This window comes from Protopterus annectens, chromosome 4.part1 (genome assembly GCF_019279795.1).
Source record: "Protopterus annectens isolate FY-2018-M chromosome 4.part1, PAN1.0, whole genome shotgun sequence".
Taxonomy (NCBI): domain Eukaryota; kingdom Metazoa; phylum Chordata; order Ceratodontiformes; family Protopteridae; genus Protopterus; species Protopterus annectens.
This window is the reverse complement of record NC_056734.1, coordinates 698,430,128-698,452,883: the sequence shown is the minus strand read 5'-3', so window position 1 is coordinate 698,452,883 and position 22,756 is coordinate 698,430,128. Positions and strand designations below refer to the sequence as shown.

Below are 22,756 nucleotides of genomic sequence, written 5' to 3'. Positions count from 1 at the left end.
ATAGCATCTCCTGCGTGTTGTCCTTCATCAAATACTTGACATTTGGCTTGAACCTTCCAAATAAAAAGGTGGTTGTATTAGCTTTCTGTCTTTTTTTTTTTTTGGCAAAACTGGTAACTTCAATTAGTTTCTTACCTTTTTCAGTTCCTGTACTGTTCCTAGCTTAGATTCTTATTATTTGAATCCCTTTTCAAAGAAAGTAATTGGAAATAATGCACTAATGCTCAGAGAAGGTTATTTGTATATAGTAAGTAATTGCTGGCGCATCATCATCTTCCATGACGATAATGATGACTTTTATTGATTAGTATCTCTTCTCACAACAACAGTGCCAATCTTCTCTCTTTTTCTTACAACTTTATGATAGCACATGTATTCTTTTCAGACTTGTTCATATATCTCAACATTACCTTAGACTTTGTCAATCAACATTTATGAACCTTTCCGCAATACCTGCTCTTACCTTTGCCCTCCTTAACCATTTACTTTTCCAAGCAATACAAATATCTCTCTCTTCTTTTTCTCTTCATCCTCTAAAGCTTCCCTCTCTATTAAATGGTCTTTTTTTTCTCTTCTTCTTTAATCCCTCTCACCTCTCTTCCTTTTCATTTCATCTTTTTCTGGTTTATCTGAGATCCTTATGACACAAGGTCTCTACCCTTACTCGTCTCTCTCTTCTCTCTATTCTTCTTTAATCTTTTATCACCTCTCTCTTCACTCTCACCCCTCTTCTTTCTCAATATCTACATTGATCACTCTGTAATCCTTCAATCATCAATTTCTTCAGATCTAATCTCACTAACTCAAAATTCAGCATCTTCCTCTTCAGAACTAAACTCATAAACATTACTCTCTTCAAACTTGCAAAAAAACTAAAACTTTATTCTCCCCACTCCCTCACAAACAAAAAACTTCTCCCCCACCAAACTGTCAAACAAAAAAAACCCCATCATCATCAACTTCAACACTCAACAACTAAACTGCTAATCATAAACATTCAACAATACAACAAAAAACATCTAAAATAATCAACAATCTCAATTCAGTTAACATCACCAACAACATCAAATACCATAATAAAACCATTTCTCACCTCATCTACTCTAGCTCACCTCTTCCTCCTCACACCATCTACTCTCTCTTTTATCTTCCTCTCCTCTCTTATATCTACTCTTTTATGCCCTCAACTCTTCACCAACCTCAAAAAAACTATAAACCAACTTTGCCACTGGTAACCCTTTCAAAACCCATTTCCATACTGTGCTTATTTCTTACAATAGGGGAAACTAAACTGCTATCTTAAATTATAATACTTATAACCACAAAACTATCTTATAATCTCACAACTTACCTAATAATAAAAAATACTGTACTTTACACCTTATAACCCTTACTTTACCCCTTCCTCTCCTAGAATCCTCCATAAATCCTCCTGGCCCTCCAAACCAGTCCCACAAACCAAACTGTTGACACTAATTCTGTTGGGCTAATATTGTTGGTATAATATGAAATCCCTACCCTATCTGATCTCACTCATCTCATCTCACTTCTCTCAAAAAAAAAAAAAAAACTGTAACAAAAAAAATCTGGTTCTTTGTTCATGTAGTACAACAATCTTACACATTACCCTTACCCTTTTCTCTACTACTACTCTGCCCTAATTGTTTATAGTTTTGCAGTAGTTTTTAGTTTTTTTTTTTTTTCTTTTCTCTTCCTTCTCCCTTCTCTCTCTCTCTCTCTTCTCTCTCTCTCTCTCTGTCTTCTTTCTCTCACTTCTTTCTTACTCTCTTTCTCCTTCTTTTTTTTTTTTTTTCTTCAACAACTCTTTTCTTCACTTGTCTTTATTTTTTTTTTATTTTTTTTTAAAGCTTTTTTTTTATCCAGCTCCATTAATTAAGTTTGTACCTTTAAACTGATCTCATGTCTACTCATGTTTACTGTTTGTGTTGCTTTTTTTTTATTTTTTTTTATACTTATTTTATTTATTTTTTTTTTTTTTTTTTTTTATTATTATGTCTCTTTCTTGTGTTTGTGTGTGTGGTTTTTTTCTCCCTCTACTGAAAAAAAAAATATATCCATACAGACTAGCTAGTCAGGTCAACAATAAAAATAAAAATAAAAAATAAATAAAAATGAAGTGTGTAGAAAACCTAAGAAAAAAAATTGAGAGCAGTCAGAAGTCACACTGTATCAGTTAGATAGTAGTGTGCTTTAGGCTGTTGCATTTTACCTCTGTAGTGCATATGGTTCTGGATTTCATAGCATATGCACTTAACAGTCAGTTCAGATGCATCATAAATACTTTACATGAAGTTTGCAAACTTCACTCCAGATCAGGCAGTGTAGCACATTATTTTCCTTTAAAAAGGAGTGAGACAGTTGAAAGAGTATTCATAAATTCACTCCTGGCATGACAGGTCTGTCACTCCTTCAAACAGCAAAGTAAAGCCTAAGGGTAGGTACTGGCAAGGAGTAAATGACCTCATGACCCAGTTGCCTTGTAATTTCTATGGTTTCTATATCTTTTGACTGTCTTTCTTATTTTGATCTGCACCATTCCAGCAGGTACTTTTCATTAATTGTAAGTCTGTGTTTTTTTAACGTTAACCAAACTCTTCAGCCAGAGTGTAGTGGTATAGGAGCAAAAGCCCATTGAAAAATACATATTTTTTCCCTGACTAGGTTATGCTAGGTCAGTAGTGGAGGCTCATAGCACAGCAGTTGATGGGTTGACCTGGTTGTATGAGCAGAGGCCCAGATGCAGCTTTAAGTTTCTATTTTGCTGCTTCTCTGGGGAGAAATAGCAGCCCTCACTGCTGGTGCTTATTTTGGGGTCTATATTAGAACATCGAAGTTTCAAAACTTCGAATATTCTAATATCGAACCCTATTCAGCAAAAGCTGAAAATATCGAAGCAACAAAAAACGAATTTTTTCCTAGGGAAAGAATCTGGTTGTCCGTTTCTGTTGCTTCGGTATTTTCAGCACTGTGGTGGAAAGTTACGGGTCGGATTAAGTTAAGTGTGCGATTGAGTGCGGGTTAGGTTAGTTAGGGTTAGGGTGTGGGTTAGGTATGTGTGCAATTGTGTGGACGTGAGGGTTAGGGCAGGTAAGGTGAGTTAGGGTTAGGGCGCGGGTTTAGGTATGTGTGCGATTGTATGGACATGAGTGTTAGGGCGGGTAAGGTGAGTTAGGGTTAGGGCACAGGTCAGGTAAGTGTGCGATTGTGTAGACATGAGGGTTAGGGTGGGGTAGGTGAGTTAGAGTTAGGGCGCAGGTGAGGTGAGTGTGCGATAGTGACGGACCTTAGGGTTAGGGTTTGGGTTAAGGTAAGTGGATAATTAGTGGTAGTGGTGTGTGTATAGTTTAGTGTTGGGTAGGTGTAAGATTTTAGGTGTATGTGTGTGGATTGCTGTTTGTTTGGTGTGCCTGTGTTGTATGTATGTGATTTGGAACAGTACATTTTTTCCTACTCTACTGAGGTTCTTAAAAGATTTGATTAAATAAATTAGTTAATTCAGGGGATCTCTCAGATTTATGAACCCCCACCCACATGCCCATAATGTAATTAGTGCTTTCCTTCTAGTTCAGGATCCTTTTAGAGGAAACAGAATAAGCAGTCTTAGCAAGATGAAGACAAACAATATTTCAGAAAGCAATGGCAGGGAAGTTCAGGAAAAAGGAAGGATTCTCCCAAAACCACAGGTAATCTAAAAAAAAAAAAACTGTATACACCTTCATGTTTTTCACCCTCTCCATCCTGGCATTTTATTAAAACTGTCCCAAAGTCTAAGTCTTCACTTCCCTCTGTGGTATCAGATAACTTCAGGTACTTGGGTTCTGAGAATCTTCCAAAGGGTTACAACTGGCAGTGTGATTCCTTTCCTCCTTTTCAGAGAATTTCTCCACATTCAAACAATCAGATCTCCCTGTTGCTTTCTATTCTGTAGCAAATACTGTCTCAATTGGTCATAGATAGGTCATCCTGTTCCCTCAAATCAAACAGGGAAAGATTTTATTCAAGAATCTTTCTGATACCAAAGAAAGAGGGAACATGGAGACCTGTCCTTTATATTTATTTTCTAAATATTCACATCAAAGTCCCAAAATTAAAAATGGTCTCTACAGTATCTTGTACTTTTTTTTTTTTTTTTTTTTTTTTTTTTTTGTGGTGTCTCTGGATTTAAAATATACTTTTCATCACATTTCAGTTCTCAGTGATTTCAGACTTTTAAGATTTTCTGTGTCTAGTTTATATTTTTAAATCTCTGCCTCACTCTTTGGTTTGTCTACAGCTCCAAGGGTATTTATAAAGTGCCAGGCACCAGCAATAGCACATTGCAGGTTGCTAGGCATTCATATTTTCCCATGTTTAGATGACTGCCTTATTTTTACAGATTCTTTTACAACTTGTCAAGAATCCCTGGCTTGGGTAATAAACCCTTTTCTCAATCTGGTTTGAGGTGAACATAGAAAAATATTCTGTAATTATGTCTTACAGGACAGAGTTTCTGGTATGTCTTGTGGATACATCTCTCGTGATGACTTTTCTTCCCCTGTATGAAGTAGAATTTTACATGGAACAGTTTCAGATATTCTCCAGCCAGTCTCTGACATCTGCCAGTGAATATTTCAGGATTCTAGGGTTCATGGCTTCTGCAGTTCTCGCAATTCCTTTCGATAGTTATTTATTTGTTTGTTTTTGTTGACCAAGAAAAGTCTGACTGGGTAAAACCCATTTTCAGTGGAGGTCCTGGGAGAAAAACCCCACATTTGCGTTACACATGATGTACATTTATAATTGCAGGGCAACAACATCTATACATTAGCTTGTTTACATTATTTTTAAATATTTCTTGCATGAACATAGCATCTTAACAATGCTAAGAGAAATTAACAAATTAACTATCTATTGAATATAAAAATAATATGCAGTAACAGTTAATATGTTTATAGCATGATGGCTTCAGGGAAAAGATCAAAATGGGGTGTTTTTGAGTTTAGTAGTAAGTTACAGACAGAATTTAGCGTGAAAATTGATGAGAGATATGAAAGGAGAAGTTATGGATATGAGCAGGATGATAAGTGGACAGGAGGAATTGTAGTTAGTGGTGGAGTGTGAGAGAAAGAGGAAGAGTTTAGGAAGTAAGTGCAGTATGAGGAGGAGGGATAAGGAACAAAAGATTGGAAAGTAAAGTGGCTGTAAGAGTTGGAGAGAAGTAATCTAAGTAAAGCTAGCCAAGTGAGCAGGAAGAACAGAGACATCTTTGGCATAGGTGCTGTTTAAGCCACGTTTTGAAACTATAAGTTTTGTAGCTGTTTTACCTTTGTGGGAGTTTTAGTACATAATGAGAGTCTCAAGCAGTTTTGAATATCTTACTGATACATAGTAAAAGTTTATTGCTAGAGTGAAGGTCTCTAGTGGTTGAACAGTACAGTAGAGTATTTTCTAATGCTGACAAATGTCACATGAGAAAAATTCAGTGATTCTTCTGATCTGTTTGGACCTAGCACCAACATCCCCAATCATTTCAGATTCTAATACTTCAGTTTATGAAAAGGGAGTTAGTTTGGTGGGTGAACCAGCTGTTTTTCAGCCCAGATTTACCTTTCTCCCTTCCAGCCCTTACTCAGTCTGTAACCACAGATGTCTCAAACTTTGCTTCGGTGAGCTGTTTCCGAGGAAGTGAAAGTTCAGGTTCTGTGGAACAAACAAAACAGACTGAAACACCTAAATGTCAAAGAAATGATAGCTGTAATTAAATGTTCTAAAATCATCTTTGGATTCCAGGCCCTATAGTAGTAATTGCTGACAACAGCATAGTCATCTGGTACATAAATGGGGGGTGGGGGGCATAACACTCTGTCTTTCTGCTGCTTAAGTCTATTGTAATAATCCCCTCTTTTATTCAAAGAATTGTACTTGCTGAACCCTAGTCAGTCCTGTAAAGTTAGTTTCCTGGTTTGTTGATGTGCCAGCTGTAATATTCTCTGAACTATTATTCTTTAAGCATGCCTCTGTAAAGGTTTTCTGCCATTTGGTTCCACTATTGCTGATAGTGTTTTATTCTTATGAAATGCGTCAGTGTCCAACACCAAGTTTACAGATGGATTTCTTGCTTTTGACTTGCTAATTTCTCATTTCCTTCAATTTTTTTCATCCCTCAGAAGAAGATTTTGTTTAACAATATTTTAAAAGGAGGGGAGGAGCCAACATCTTGAAAGAAAGCTGTGGTGGCTGTATTATCTGAAGATGATATAGACGCATTTCAATTCTAAACCATGATTATAAACTGGAGCCTTACCTTTGCAGTTTTTTTTTTACTTATGATTATATTTATTTGTTTATTTCTATACTGACTAAAAGAATGGCAAAGGTGTTGCCAAAATTGATAGATATGAATCAATGTGGTTTTGTGGAGGGGAGGCAAACATTTAGCATTAATTGAACAATGGTGATCTAGAGGGAAGCAAAATGAAAGAAAATACCACTGTTGCTAGTGGGTCTTGATGTAGAGAAAGCATTCCACAGAGTAAGTTGGGATTTTGAGTAGGGCAGTTGAAGCATCTGCATCCCTTGATTCAACAATAAGATTAATTAGGAGGATATGTGAAGGATTGGAGGCAAGAATTAAAGTGGTGGGGTTCCTCTGTGATAAGTTATATTTGAACAGAGGAACTAGGCAGGAGTGTCATATTTCTACTTTATTTGCTTTACGTTTATAGCCATTGGGGAAAAAAGTAAAATAAATAAATAAATAAAAAAGAGAAGCATAAATACAAGGATATAAATGGTGTAATCATAAAAAGGTGGCTTTATTTGCAGATGATATTACTTTGTAGCTGATCCAGAAAAGGACATCTCAGTGTTGTGGAATATTTTGGGGCTGTTTCATATCTTTTTCAGATATAAAATTATTGAAGATAAATGTACCCAAACAGGAATTGATTCAGCAATACCCATATTTATGGGACAGAATAAGATCAAGTATTTAGGAGTACGGATTAAAAAGGCTGCTGTTATGGCTGAAAAGTATATATGGGAAGAGACTAAACAAAAGATTACACAAAAGACTGAGAAACTGGAAACTCTTGTTTACGGATAGTAAGGTACAAGCAGTAAAAAATGTTTTTAGTCCCTTTAGTTTTATGACAGGTCAGGCATATTTTATCAACTAGAGGAGAAGTTGTGAATAATAATTAATAAAGAGTTGAATGATTGTATCTGGGAGGGAAAGAGGGCAGGAGTTAAGTAGGATAAGTTGATCCTTGCAGTAGAACAAGATCGTTTACAATTACCTGATTTGAAGGGATATTTCAGAGCTACATGGTTAAGGCTTGTATATAAAACACAAGCAGATGGGTATAATAAATAAAGAAAAGTGATAATGGTGAAGCAGGGGGAGGTTCAAGAAATGTAGAGTGAGTGAGATTTTGGATGCAGATCTTTATGGAGAATAACAACAGCCATACAGAAAATTATATTCATAAAGAAGCAGATAATATTTTAAGAACTAAGCCAACATGAGAAATGAAAAAAAATTTGATTTTGCCAATAGGTATGACTGCAACTAGGGATACAGAAAATAGGGAATGGGGCTGTAATTTACTGGAGAAAACTGGCAAAAGAACCAAAATATTTGGTAACAAATAAATAGAGTGGGATAAGGCCAAGAAGATATTTGGACTGCAGGCTAGAGACTGCCTTCCCTACCCGGGAATGATATCAGACCATAGGCAAAGGGATAGGGGAATCATAAGTGAAAGACCTGCTGTGATAGTGTTTTTAGTTAAATCTGTAATAGTAATTGCTTTTAAAAAAGGGATAATTAGTAGAGCATATAAAATATCGCATAACTATCATTTAGAGGAGATTAGAAAAGATTGTGAGTAGACACTTTAAAAGCAACTTACAAGGCAATGATGGAAGGACATGTATGTAACTCCCAAGTATGCAACCAAGCTCAGAAGGTTTAGGATCTTTGCTTGGAAGTGTTTGCATAGGTAAAATCCAGAAGAGGGATCTTTATAAAAGGGAAGGAGCAAATTTCATAGAAATAGAAATTTTGGAAACATTGCATTCAGGAGGAAGAGGTAAGTTTAAGGGAAGGCAGGAGTTCATCAATTTATGTAATGTTGGACTGATGATAGAAACAAGGAAAGGGTATATGATACAGTATATTATGTGTGTAAATTGAAAAAAAATGTTAATATGGTTTATTTTCTGTTAGTGTGTGTTTGCCTGCTTCTTAAGTGATAATTTAATAAAGCTGTTTGTCAATTCATCTGCCTTCTGCTCCTGTCCAGCCCCCGTACAATGTCATTTGTGATTAGACTGCCCTGCCTGTTCTGCTTTGATGGTGAGAAGTAGGAGCCTTTATCCAGCTCACTCATCTTCCTTGTCCCATCCTAGCATTATTGGAGTCCTCTGCTTATTCCCTTAACCATTCCTGTGAAAGTTGTCTTTTTCCCAACTTATCTATCCTGTTAGCAGCAGGCTTCAATTATTAATTTGTTTGTCAGTGGTTAGACTGCCACTGACACCCAGTAATGGAAAAAGGAGACTTTTTTTTTAGCAGTGGTGAGTTGAATATTGGTTTTGCCACTCACAATGTAGTCCACAGTGGGTGTGGTTGTGACTAAATCAGACTTTTCTTATTCCTAAAGCACAGACTCCATAATCTCTGCCTGCCCTCATAAGTCCCAGGAAATACCCAGTGATCTGGTGTCCCTATGCTAACAAATTAATGTAAGACGCAGTGATTCTGAACAAGAATTGCACCTCTTCAGGATTGCATTGATTACCTGGGTAGGTGGGCCACAGTCTGTACTCATCACAGTGTTGCCCATAGTTAAACTTTAGCATGCTATCCCTGTACAGTCTGCCCAGAGAGGACCATCTGTGGTGCTGAAGCCAGCTCCTGATGAATTCCAGCAGTAATATGTATATCAATGTCGGGAACATAACTGTTGATGACAATGTGAGCATTTTTGCTTTTTGTTTTGTTTTTGTATAATGATTTGTTTTTGCTGTCCAACTTTCAGTATATTAATTTCTTGAATCTAAATTACATTGTTGTGTCTTTGCAGGTCCCTTTAAATGAGATGTTCGGATATTCTACAGAACTTAGATCATGTACTGAGGTAAGGTCCAGTATTCCTTATCAGTGAAGGCTTTGAATCTGAAATTATTATGTAGATAATAATCTCCCCAGCCAGACCCATGAAGTCTGAACTCTGTTTTATGTGGACACTCGTGTAGTTTATTAAACAGTCATAGTTATATATCTACAGGTAAGGTTTTAAAACAGTTTGCATGCATTTATATATGATTAATATGCTGTTAAACACTTGTATCTCAGATCACAAACATGTTCTTTGTCTGGTAATTTGTAACGTATCCTGCTTGTATACCAAACTGTTTTGCAATCCATCACTTTTTATCACATATTTTCCAACATTTCACTTCATATACTCATAAGACTTCCCTTCTAGTCCTTCTAAATCTCAGAATATGCAGTTTCAGAAAACGGTTGTGTAACAACAGCATTAACCTTTACTTTTTCTGATTCTTCTCCATCCCATTCCCCTTTCCTGCTCATTTAATATTTATGCAGATGTTATTATTGCTTCCGAGGTATATTTTCCAGGAGAGCTGTAGGATGTTTTGTTAGAAAGAATTCCCTCTCCCAAAGTTTGTCTCCTCTACTGTACTGCTCTTTGCAGCAAGGTACTGAATGTGTCTAACTGGTTTGTGCAAGTAAAACAGCCCTTTTGAGGGGAAGGAATGTAAGGAATTTTTCCAGTCATCATCAGAATAATTTGTCAGCACCCACTGCGTCAACAGTCAGACTTCAGAAAGATAAACAATTACATAAAGCATTGTTTCTGTGAAGAGTGTACTGCGGTGGTGGTGCTACGGTAGCGTTGCCGCCTCACAGTAAGACGTCCTGTTCGATTCTCAGCTAGAGCGTCTTCTGTGTGGAGACATGCGTGAATGGGCTTACCTTTGTTGAAGGTTGTGCGTCAGAGCTGGCAACTTGGCACGTAAAAATCTACTGCCAAGCATTAGCGGACCAGAGTTCTGCTGTGGCGACCCCTAACTGGGAAAAGCCGAAAGACACAACATTGTTTCTGTGAAGAGGTTAACCATTTCTTGATCCCAACTCTGAATTGTGCAGTCTGAAAATTTTTGTATTTGCACATTTTTCATCAAAACCACAGTACTGTGAGCACATTTTTTCACTTTTGCAGGTAGTTTCTGTTTTTATCATGAGTGTGTTGCTGTGGCATTAGTTTATATTAAAAAAGAATGCAGCATGCTTGCCCCTTACAAGAATTGCATTTGCAGTGTCTCCTGCAGTTTTAATTGATGTGTTGTTCAGTGCATTTAACTCATTCAGTTTGCTATTGCTCGGCTGTGTACCAGTCACTGATGTTGTGTAGCTCCTCCTCACCCATCGTGACAGGGACTTCACCTTCTTGTACTCCTGAGTAAGTTATTCTAATTCCAAAATGCACTGTACTTTAGAGGAAGTGAAATTCTTAACTGCAGCAACTAGTTTGAAAAAAAAAATGCTAGCATTAACACTGGAAGTATAACTTTCCAGTGTTGTAGACCTTGTTGAACTGCCACTATACCAGGATATATACTAGGATGAGGGCCTCATTTTGTTTAAAAACAAATCTGCTTTTTTTGCAGAGGAAAAGAAATCCAGAGTTGCTTTAGCCATGTTTGTCATTGCAGTAAGGATGAGTCATATGCCAACTTAATTTGTCCTGAAGAATATTAAATCATGATTATAAAGTGTTTGTGTATACTAGCTAAAAATGGCAGAGGTGTCACCAAAATTGATAGATAAAGATCAGTGTGGTATTGTGGGGGGGGACAAACATTTGACATCATTAGTAGAACAGTGATGGTCCAGAGGGAAAGAATGCAAGAAAATACCACTGTTGGTGGGTCTTGATGCAGAGAAAGCATTTGACAGAGTGGGCTGGGATTTTATGAGTAGAGGAATGGAAGCATTTGCATTTCCTGATACAATAATAAGGTTAGTTGGGAGGATATATGACGGAAAAGAGGCAAGAATTAAAGTCGTAGGGTAAAAAGAAAAAGTAAAAAGTCATGGACATTCAGAAGCCATATAGCTGAAACTCTTGATGTCATTAAGGGATAATTTGCATGCATCCCATGTGCCTTTGTTAGAGGAAGTTTAAGGTATCACATGGTCAAAATTCTAGCTTGGCTAGGTTTTTTTTTGTGTTTTTTGTATGTCACCTTTTTACTCTTTGGTTTATATGCATATACATATATAACACAAGCAGAAGATTATAATTCAAAGTGGAAAGGGAAGATGATGAAGCAGGGGGAAGTTCAAAAATAAGAAGAGCGTGGGATTTTGGATGCAGAGCCTTAAGGAGAGTAACTACGGCCATGCAGAATACTATGTTCATAAAGTAGCAAAATGTGTTCTAAGAACTAAGCAAACAAGAGAATGGAGAAAGGAGATTTTTGCCAATATGGATGACTGAAAGTAGGAGTATAGAAAATAGGCAAGAGGGGTCTGAAATTTACTGGAGGAAACCTGGCAAAGGAACCAGGGTATTAGGAGCAAATAATTAGAGAGGGAAAAGTAATAGAGAGGGCTGAAGCCAAGAAGAAGTTTGGACTGCAGGCTAGAGAGTGCCTTCCTTACCGGGGATTGATATCAAGAGTATAGGCAAAGAGAAAGAGGGTAGAAGAATGCTGAGTGAAAGACTTGCTTTAGTAGCATTTCTATTTAAATCTAGATCAGAAGCTGCTGTTAAAAATTGGATAATTAGCAGGGCATATCAAATATTGCATGATACTTATAAGAATCAGTCAGAGCAGGTTAGAAAAGACTGGGGAGAGAGACTTGAAAAGCAATTTATATGGGAACAATTGGACAGCACGTATAAACAAAGTCCAGAAGGTTTAGAATTTTTTGCTTGGAGGTGTTTGCATAGTTATTTTTATACCCCTAGCAGACTCAAAGAATTTTTCTTCAGGTGAATAGCAAATGTTGGAAATGCAGTGGGGAAGAAAAAGGTAACTGGGAACATACATTTCAGGAGTGTAATGAGCTGGCAGATTTTAAAAATGCCCTGATGTACTCAAAAATGTTGGGTGAGCAAATGGCTGTAACTAAGGAAATTATTGTTTTGAGCTGGAACACAAGATCTGAATTGCATTGACATAGTAAAGCCTTTTTAAATTGAATTCTATCAGCTGCCAAAAAAAGCAACTAGAAAATGGAAATCAAAGACTCTGAGAACGTTAAGCAACTTAGAGAGGAGAGTTTTAATTAGCCAGATGGTTCAGCAGCTGATGGATCAATGGGAGAGGAAGCAAGTGGCTTTAAGACAGACTTACTTTACACCTAAATTGAAAAATTCCTAACCCAAAAGCTTAGCCAACAGGAAGTAGGGAGAACAGTAGTAAAAGTAAAAGGTACTAAATCAGGAAGAATACACAATGTGCCAAACAAAATAACTGAAATATTCAGAGACTTTTATAAAGAATTATATATTGCTCATTGAAGACTCAGTACTTGGCAATCAAAAGTTGAGTGTTTTTAGGAGACATGGGCTTGTTAAAAATAACACAGGAAGGCAGTAATTACCTCTCAAAAAATAAATAAAAGGCAGCGGGAAAGTACCCGGGCTGTGATGTTCTTCCATCTGAAGTAGGGAGAGAGATTCTGGATATATGGCACAGAATGTTTAACAACACAATATACTAGTACATAGATGTTTCCCAAGGTTTACTATTAAAATGTCGAACTGCACTACGTCGACTGTACTATAGTTGAACACGGAAGTTCGAAAATAGTAATGTCGACGACAAAAAAACAATCTAGGACTGTGTTTTAATATGGGTCGAGGTAGGTGTTCAGTATTATTCAGAACTACAAACATCTCCCCTACCTCGACCCATGTTAAAACACAGTCCTAGATTGTTTTTTTGTCATCGACATTACTATTTTCGAACTTCCGTGTTCAACTATAGTACAGTCGATGTAGTGCCGTTCGACATTTCAATAGTAAACCGTTTCTCAAGTCTTGGAGGAAGGCAGTGATCACACACTAATCCTCAAAAAACAAAAAAAAAAGGAAAGGATCCAAGTAACCCATACTAAACCATGAACACAAAGTCTTTGCAGCCTTTATCTCCAAATGAATGGCAAAACTGTTGCCTAGTATAGTGAAGTGAGATCAGTGTGGCTTTGTACAGGCTAGGCAAGCATATGATAACATAGTCAAAACCCACCTGATCCATTTGGAGGTTAGAGAGAAGGTGGTCCCTGTTACTACTGTTAAGTTTGGATGCAGAGAAAGCATTCATTCACGTCAATTGGGGTGGTTTATGGCTGGTATTGAATAGAATGGAATTTCTTGCGGGTTTTCTTATTTTTATTCAGGAACTCTATAGAGAGTCTGTGTCAGCACTCAAAATAATTAGAAAGTTAACTAAGGAGCTTAGGACAGAGAGGGCTGCCTTCTTTCCACCCTACTATATGTGATTTATTTGGAACCATTAGCCCAATAGATGAGGCATAGCTCCAGGGGTGGAACTGATATGGCAAGAAAGAAAGTTGGCCTTGTTTATATATGATTTGATAGTCTGTTTGGCTAACCTTGTGAGAGACATGAGGAACTTATTTAAGTTACTGAGATGGTTTGCTAAGATTTCAGGTTATAAAGTCAGTGAGAGCCAAACTAAAGCATTAAGTATAAACTTCTCCCTCCTTAAATTTTGGTATTATGGTACAGGAGTTTCCACTTTTGGAGTCACCAGAGAGTTAGATATTTGGGTGTGTGGTTAACCAGGAGGACAGCAGATTCTCCCAGTGATTTAAGGAAAGGTGCATTAAACCAAATAAAAAGATGGAAAATAATAGTAATAGACCTGGATCAAAAAATGCAAACAGTAAAAATGGTAATAATCCCTTAAATGTTGTGTGTGGGCCAGGCTTTTATATGTGACCCTGTGGAATAACACCAGGAAAAACCTTCAGTGATATATTTTAGTTTATCTATTAAGACAAAGACCAAGCGTAGCTTGGAACAAGCCAGTTTTATCTAAGGAGAGAGGAGGTTTGTATATTTAATTTAGAACCCAAGTTATATTCCCGAATGAAGGAGATGGCAATGCAAGGAGGTAATAAAAAGCCAGTCCAGAAATTAAATATTTAGTCTCAGATGTTGGATAAAGAAGAAACAACGTTATGACAGACTTCTTTGTGATACAAGTGCTAGGGATTACCTACCTTGGAAATTTGAAATTTACACCACAGATCTCTGACTACATAGGGTGAATATAAACATAACTCTACTGAAAGTGTGGTGGGTTAAAGGGGATCTGATCCTATTTTGGAAGCAAATCATGAAGTGGGCAGAATTTCAGGGTGACTGATAATCAAAACATTGGAAGTTCTTAAAATATAAGGGACTTTCATGCTTTTTAGAAATATGTGACAAACAAAAATAAAGGTCTACAAAAACCTGACCTAGTTGAAATTTGATCAAGGCCAGATTAGCTGAAGCTGAAAATAGAAGTATAAGCAGAATGTTCATAGGTTCATAGTATTTTTATTTTTTTATTTTACATTTGTTGACCGGGCTAGTCTAGCTGGAGAAATTTCCATTTTCAGTAGCGGCCCGGGGAGAAAAGCTCCACAGAGTAAGATACATACAGAAAACTATCATACAAAAAATATAATAATAATAATAATAATACTGGAGTTAGTAATAGAGTTTGCAAAAAATAAAAAAACTAGCAAACCCTTCAATGTAAAGTACTACTACAAGAGTTAATTACTATAACACACAATGCAGTCTAAATCACATTATACAAGTTGAAAATACTTATCAGACAAAGGATTGGAGGTAAGGAAAGTAGAGTGAATAAGAAAGTAGGAGAAAAAGATAGGGATTAACTGTGGAAAAAAGAGCAAGTAAGGCAGATAACAGGTAGAGAAGTAGTGGGAGGAGAAAAGAGTAAAAAGGAGTAAGAGAGATAGTTTTATATTTAGGTAGTAATAGTGAAAAGCTAATCAGGTTTACTACAGGAACAAAGCCAGTGATTTTGGAAATGCAGTTTAATATTTTGTTTGAAAATAGGCAATGATGTAATCTTTGTTATATTAGTAGGTAACAAATTCCATTTTGTCCCTACAGCATTGGTAAATAGAGAGTCACCAGCATTGTTATTAGATTTCATTGAACTTGTCAGGAGTTTACTGGAAGAGCGGAGAGAGTTGAGATTTTTATAGGGGATTATGAGTTGTGAGAGAATTGGGGCATTATTAGGTTGGTACAGTATTTTATGGGCAATACAGAGTTGATGGATTATAAGACAGTTCTGAAACTCTGGCCAGCCTAGAAGTTTTAAGTTTGCAGGAATGCAGGAACAAATAATTTCTGTAAGAAACCAATATGGGAGTTAGTACAGGGATAGGAAAAAATGAGCAGTGGATAGATATTTGATGTACTCTTAAAGTTATAACCACGATCAGGATATTTAAAATATTCACCCGAAGTGTCTTCACAAGTGTTTTTACCCTAAGTAGATTAAACGGAATGTTTCCTGGAGCAAGTCCAGTTTGTTTGCATTTTAACCAAAATCAGAGCAGTACTTGGCAACACATTTTCTGGGGCTGCCCTGACCTAGTTAAATTATGGAAAGACCTGGATACATTGGTTCATTAAGCCTTAGGACATCAGTAGCCGCTTCAAGAAATATTTTTTTCATTTAAGCTGGATGGGGAACTTGGACACTGCAGGGCACATCAAGTCTTTAAGTTAGAAACATACCAAGCAAGTGATCACAGGGAGCATAAGATGCCTAGCCATATACACATTTAAGCAAACAAACTTAGAAAAGTTCTTGCCACCCTGTAAAGGCACATCCCAAGATTAGTAGGGTAATACCTGATAACCCTGCTGTAAATTTATGTCTACACATCAAGTCATCAAGACAAATCTTAAAGATAGCGAAAGTAGTACTTTGTTTGGCATGTAGTGATAACTTACTCAGTAGACTATGAATGCATTGTTAGGAATTTGTCCCTCCAGAAAACCTGGTTTATTTGCTGGTAAAGACTTGGGTCCCTAGTGAGGGTGTTTGTAGAGCCACTGGTTGTATGAAGAAATAGGAGGGCATATAGTACTGGGTATTTCATGGCTCAAAAAATGAGACACATTTCACCTTGCAGCAACCAGTAGGCTGCTTAATATAAGGAGAGTTGTGCTAATCTGTCAGAGTAGTTGAAGCACTTAAGACCTTTCATTTTCTTGGTTAGAAATCTTTTGGGCCTTTCTAGTTGAGTGATATGCTTGGATATGTACATACCAAAGGGGACATTGTACTCATTAAGTACAGTGGTAGGATGACTTGAAGATATTCCTTTGGAAATTAACTGGGCCATATAGAAAGATTTCCTGACTAGGGTGGAAACATGCTAATCGAATGAGAGAGAGAGAGTTATTCACATACATACTTAGGTCCCTTATGACCCTATCTGTCTAATGAGAAGTACCAGTTATAACATATGAGGTGAATGCAACTTTTCTGCCACACTCTACTACACACTACTTTTAATTTTCTTTATGTTTGAAACTGGTTTTGATATACTATGTATGTGCATATTCCAGCCCTTGCTGGAGCTGTTTTGTATCAGTGGATGAGCAGGTAACAGTGTCCTGTTTGTAGTCATTAGCAAACTTGATCTACCACTCTTCTGGGATATTGGCATGGATGTCAGCAGAATAAATGCTAAACAGTAGTGGGTCCAGAACTGATCTATGTGGCACCCCGCTAGTTGCAATTTTTCATTAAAAGAGGGAACCAGCAACTTTCACAACTTAGGGATTTGTTGTGTGGCCAGTTTGCAATCCAGTGGACAAAGTGTGTTTACATTAAGCTTGTCTATTTTTTTAGTAAAAGGAGCATGAGGAACAGAGTCAAAAGCCATGGCCAGGTCAAAATAAGCACTGCTCCTGTAACCTTTTCAAAGACGTTTACTAGATTCAGGAGACATGACCAACCCTTGAAAAAACAATTCTGATTGGGATGTAGTTCAGTTAAGTTACCTACATCTGCATGAATGAGTTCTGCTATGATACAGTCTGTGTCTTTGAATATAGGACTGATGAGGCTGACAGGTCTGTAATTACCCAGGTTTGTAGAGGAGCCACCTTTGTGCAGGGGAGACACACGACTGTTCTGCAGGCATTAGGAACAAACCCTGTTGATAGGCTGAGGTTGAACAGTTTATGTAGAGCCTCAGATAGTGCATACTTGGCACTGATGAGAATTCAGCCGGATATGTTGTCAGGTCCCATGGCGGTATTTTTTATAGCCTTTGACAGGGATTCTAACACCTATTCCCAGATGATTTCAGGGGGAAACTAAATTCTCAGGGATGGTGGGGGCACCAGTGTGGGGAAGATTGCCCTAGTCGTGCTGGTGTCAATGAAGGTTTTACCTAGAAAATGGAGAGCACCATGGGAACCCAGAATACAGGACCTATTCCCCCTTTTGAGAGAGTTACAGGAATAGAAGTTGAACTCTCAAGATGAAAGGATAAGAAGCTTGGGTAAAATGAAATGAGAAAATGGGATAATATAGTAGGAGAAAATGTAAACAAGAAATCTGACAATTTACAGTGTAAGGGGAAGGCTGAGGCCAGGGTTGAGATGGGTAAGGGAATGCTTGTTCAGCGCTAAACTAGTAATTGGTGGAGATTTAAGCAAATACAGCATTACTATAGTGTTAATTTTAAGCCTTGGTACTGGCCGTGGTTGTGTGTATAATGAGTAAGAGTACATACAAATGTAATAGAATTGAAATAGACTAGGTCACCAGGGCAGAAATGGTGTACTCCTAGCATGAGCGTTGCATGTTACTGTTCACTTTGTTATTGCTTGAATAAAGGTTTATGAAAGTTTAAAAAAAAAGAAAGAAAGGTAGTGATGTTTCTCTGTGTCTTTAAATTTTACATCTGTTACACTTTTAACTGAGGAGAATTCTGAGTTGTTAGTTGCTGCAAAAGAAAAATAGGATATTGCATTTTTTTGTAGATCTCCTAATTTAAAATCTTACTAGGATTTAAAATTCAGTCAGGATATGTACATTTGTTTTTTTCTTTTTTATTTTGAGACTAGATAGCAGGAGTTGACTGGACCATGTCTTCATGCATGTCAGATGTCATTACTTGTTTGACAGAAGCAAGTGTTCAGTTCATTTACATGCTAATAGTAAGATAAGATTCTTAAAGTAATGTAGTTCAGTAATAGGGTCTTAACTGTATCATGGAACCAGAACTGGGGGCTTGGGGTCACCTCTGTATATCCTGTAATGCCATTCAAGGAGAAAAATAATGCGTAGAGGGAAGTTTCACTGAAAATGCTTTATGCCTGACTTTAGAGCTGTAAACTGTAAGTTAAAAACATGGCATTTGAAGGAAGGCTAAGACTATACATGATAGGGGGGAATATTTTGAGTTTGTTTGCAATATGATTGATTGTTTTTCCTCACTAGTTTAAGTATTGATAGTAAAACCTTCTAGAAGACATTCACAATACAGAAAGAAAAAGAAAAATCTATGTTGGAAATGCAAGGAAGCACCAAGCATAGAAAATAAAACTAGCTATAATACTGCTAAAAGAACATTAACAAATTGGTTATATGAAATTGAAGCTCCCCGGTAATTTTAGGAAAAACAACAAGCACTGTTTAAATGCCTATGGACTTATGAGAAAGATGCAGTTTCTAACATCACTATTAAACTAAAGACTTTATTACTGATCTGGAAGAAGTAGTTAAGGTTTTTGCAGACAAATTTTTGGACAATTTAATAGATACCAGCACTAAAATGGCCAGAGGAGCTAAAATAGGAGAATACCCATTCATTCCAGTTGGTGTAAATACCAAAGCATAAAGCTTTTATTAAACTAATAGTCCTGATAGGCTGATTTTTTTTTCTTGAGGGGCGTTGTTGTTAACCTGTTTCCCTGATTAACAAACCAGTTTTCAAAGAAACCTGTAGGATGGTTACCAACCTAATATTTGATAAAAGCAATTGTGGTACCTATACATAAGTGACAGTCTTGTTCCTGTGCTAGAACAATTGTGGTACCTATACCTAAGTAACAGTCTTGTTCCTATGATCGAACAATTGTGATATCTATACCTAAGTGACAGTCTTGTTCCTGTGATAGAACAGTTGTGGTATCTATACCTAAGTGACAGTCTTGTTCCTGTGATAACTTGCATTTTGGGGAAAATGCTTTGAGCACTCAATTGATTGCTTATTCCAGCATGGATTACATACCTTTTAACATGGCTTCGTAACAGGGTCTTCTTCTTTAACAAATGTGATTAGTTTTACCAAAATCTAACGAGCACATTAGATGAAGAACTTGCGTCAGATGCAGCATACTGCCATACTTAGATTAGACTCTGTTGAGGCCTTCAACACTGTACCTCATTATGCTATATTAAGAACAATGCAGAAGCTGAAAATAAATTAGTATCTAACAAGATGGGTAGCCAGTAGTCTGAAAGAAAGGAAATGCACTGTAAAACTGCTTTTCTGAACATAGAAGTTTTTGAGTGGACATCCCTCAGGGGCCAGTCTTGGGCCTTATACTATTTGGACTATTTATGCACGAGTTCTTGAAGCAGTCAAATGTTTGGCTTAGTAAGTATGCCTATGACACCAAAGTTAGTTATGTAGTAATGAATGTAAATGATGCTTATTACAAAGATATCTAGACCCTGTCTTACAGTGGTCATAATCTAATGATATGAACTTTAATGTTAGAAAGTGTATGGCAATGCACATTAATAGCAATAACAGATGATCATACAAATTGGATAATCAAATTTTGACACTTACTTTTGTGTGGGACTTGGGAGTTATGTTGGACTTTGCTCTAAACTTTGCCTTCAAGGGGTGATAAGATGATGTTATGGGTTAATCAGAGAAATCATGCAGTGTGTATCAAGTGAAGATGGGATAGAGTTTTTATCCCCTTATGGTTAAGAGGCGGTTAGACCTATTATCGAATATTACTTTTGTTCATTTAATTTTTCCCAGCTGAATAAACTAGAACTTCTTCTTCTTCTTCTTTCGGCTGAATAAACTAGAACATGTGCAAAAAAAAAATACAAAACAGCTAAGAGTTAACTAGCCTTACAAACAAGAGATGATTGGAGCACCTGTCACTTTTTTTCCTGTTACAGGCTGCTGAGAGGTAAATTATTCATTGTATTTAAATGTCTTCAGAATGAGACTCCAGCTGCAACTTTGGGTATCAGGTTCTCTAAACATAGCACTTCTGCTAGGAACAGCTGCCTGTTTGTCAGGCTACCTCAGTTTTGAACTTTGGAGGGTTTTTCAGCACAGTATGGAAATACTGTGGAACTCTTTACCAGTGCACATAAGAAATTTTGGGAGTCTGGAGTTCTTTAAAAAGTCCTTACATAATTTGTTCAACCACATTTTATATTCAGGTTTATATCATAGCAAACTCTAAAATAGCTCTAGTGAGTCCTGAGTGTGCAAACCATAACACTGAAAAGGTATAGTATAAATAATATTAGTAGGGCATGTTTCATAAATAAAAGAAGATCATGGTTACAACAGTTGCTGAATATGTACAGCAGAAAGTGTACCACTTTATATTTACTTAGCACTGAAAATATGTCATGCAATTTGCATAGAGTATAGTGAGTAAAAATAAATTAACATTTAATGGTATTTTAACAAATTACATTCTGAGTATGTTCATTGCAGACAAGGACATTCTAATTAGTTTCAAGGTCATACATTTCAGTACTGCAGTAACACAGCTAAAAACCTGCATTTTCAGCAAAAATGTATTGTTAACCACTTGAAACATATAGAACTAAATGCAAACAGAGCACACCACCGAAAATACAAACTGGGAGGGACACTGTACGAAAATCCAAGAAAAGTGCCAGCCAAGTGAAGATTAAAATAATAATTTAATTGAGCACCTTCCTTTCATATTCTGAAGAAAGAAAAAAAATCTCAAAAACATTTTTGTTAGACATTCAGTATAAAGGAAACTTTTTATGATCTCCCATAAGAAAATTGATTCATGTAGTTCTTAAGTATTAATTTATTTTATTTACATTTTGTTAACCTACAAAAGAAAAACACCATTATTTTGATTTTATCGTTGCTACTAAACACCGTTTGTGCCTGGGGGTGTTTATTTCTCTGCTGTGTATTTTCTTAACCTAGTTAACTTAACTGAGCAGAACCTGATTACACAGGCAACCATGGGAGAAAATTTCCATGTAAACAGTATAAAAGGCATATTACCTTCAAATGTAACAGCAGTTAACTATCAAAAGTTAAGAAATATTATGACAGAAGATTAAAACAATGCAGAAACATTAGCCATATAAAAATGTAAAAATAATTGTAATGCAAGATAAAAAAAATCCTGTTGATGTGAGCTACGGGTCTTGTGTTCAGTAAAATAGTGATAGTTTCATAGTATAGTACTAGGCTATCTGCCCTGGGGCATTTGTAAGCCTAGCCATAGTGATGTGGCTTTTGCCACCCCTTGAAATGGTACAAAAATGTACAGAATAAATCTAGAATACTGTGCCTCTGTCTAGTAGTGACACAATGAAGGTCCCCTTATATAATAGAATTAGTTTACTCTGTGCCCCTGTCTAGCAGTGACACAGATGTGACCCCTGGGGTAAACTTACGATCTCCCATCCACTCATCAAGATTTCTCTTGAAGAGAGTCAGTGAGGGGCTCTGCCTAATATGAACTGGGATCCTGTTCCAAAGCATGGGAAGCTTCTGGGTTATGAATCTATCCCTCCAGCATGTCCTATTCATACTTGTGCCGAGGTTCAAGTCTTTAGCTCTCGTGGTCCTGATGGATTTGGATTTTTTGAGGTGGAGCATGTCCATCAGATCCTGATTGGACATGGCCTTGTACGTCAGGCAGAGATCACCTCTGAGCAGGCGGTATGCTACTGAATAGAGCTGAAGATTCTTTAGTCTGGCAGAATAAGACATATGTTGGAGACCCTTGATCCTTTTGGTGAGGTACTTTTGTGGTCTGTCCAGCTGTTGCAAATGCCGGGTGAGGTACATACCAAATGGGGCATTGTACTCAATCATGGGTCTGATGAGGGAGGAATATAGGGGTACAATGACATCCTTGGATCTGGATGTGAATCCCTTCATGATGAGGTGTGCAAGGTAGAATGTTTTTCTAACCACTTTGGCAACGTGGGTGTCAAATGAGAGGTCGCTGTCTGCTTGGGTCCTTAGGTCTCTGATTACTTTTTCCGTACTCAGTGGGTTGCTGTCTATGTGATAATTTGTGGGTACTTTGTTTTTTCCAAAGGGATGACTATACATTTTTGGCATTTAGTTTAAGGCCGTGACTACGGCACCAGTTGTCCGTTTCAGTGAGGCCTTTTGTAGGATGTGTGTGTCTGCTGGTGTATCGACTATGGCCTAGTTTGCAGTCATCTGCGAACTTTGTCAGCCACAGCCCTCCCATGTTTGCTTTAACATCTGAGAAATAAATGCCGAACAAGAGGGGTCCCAGGACAGATCCCTATGGGACACCACTTGTGACTGGCTTTGAGTCTGACATTGCTCCAGCGATTTTAACTTTATGGGTTCTGTCCTTTAGCCAGTTTGCAACCCATCTAGTGACATAAG

At 37.1% G+C, this 22,756-nt stretch overlaps 1 protein-coding gene across 1 annotated transcript in view; it reads left to right on the top strand.

The window, feature by feature from the left end:
- GFM1 (G elongation factor mitochondrial 1) overlaps positions 1 to 22,756 on the top strand; it is a 1,399,365-nt gene that overhangs the window by 1,350,662 nt on the left and 25,947 nt on the right. The window contains 1 exon segment of the mRNA XM_044070477.1: positions 9,090 to 9,143. Within this exon segment, the coding sequence (XP_043926412.1) occupies positions 9,090 to 9,143 (54 nt within the window).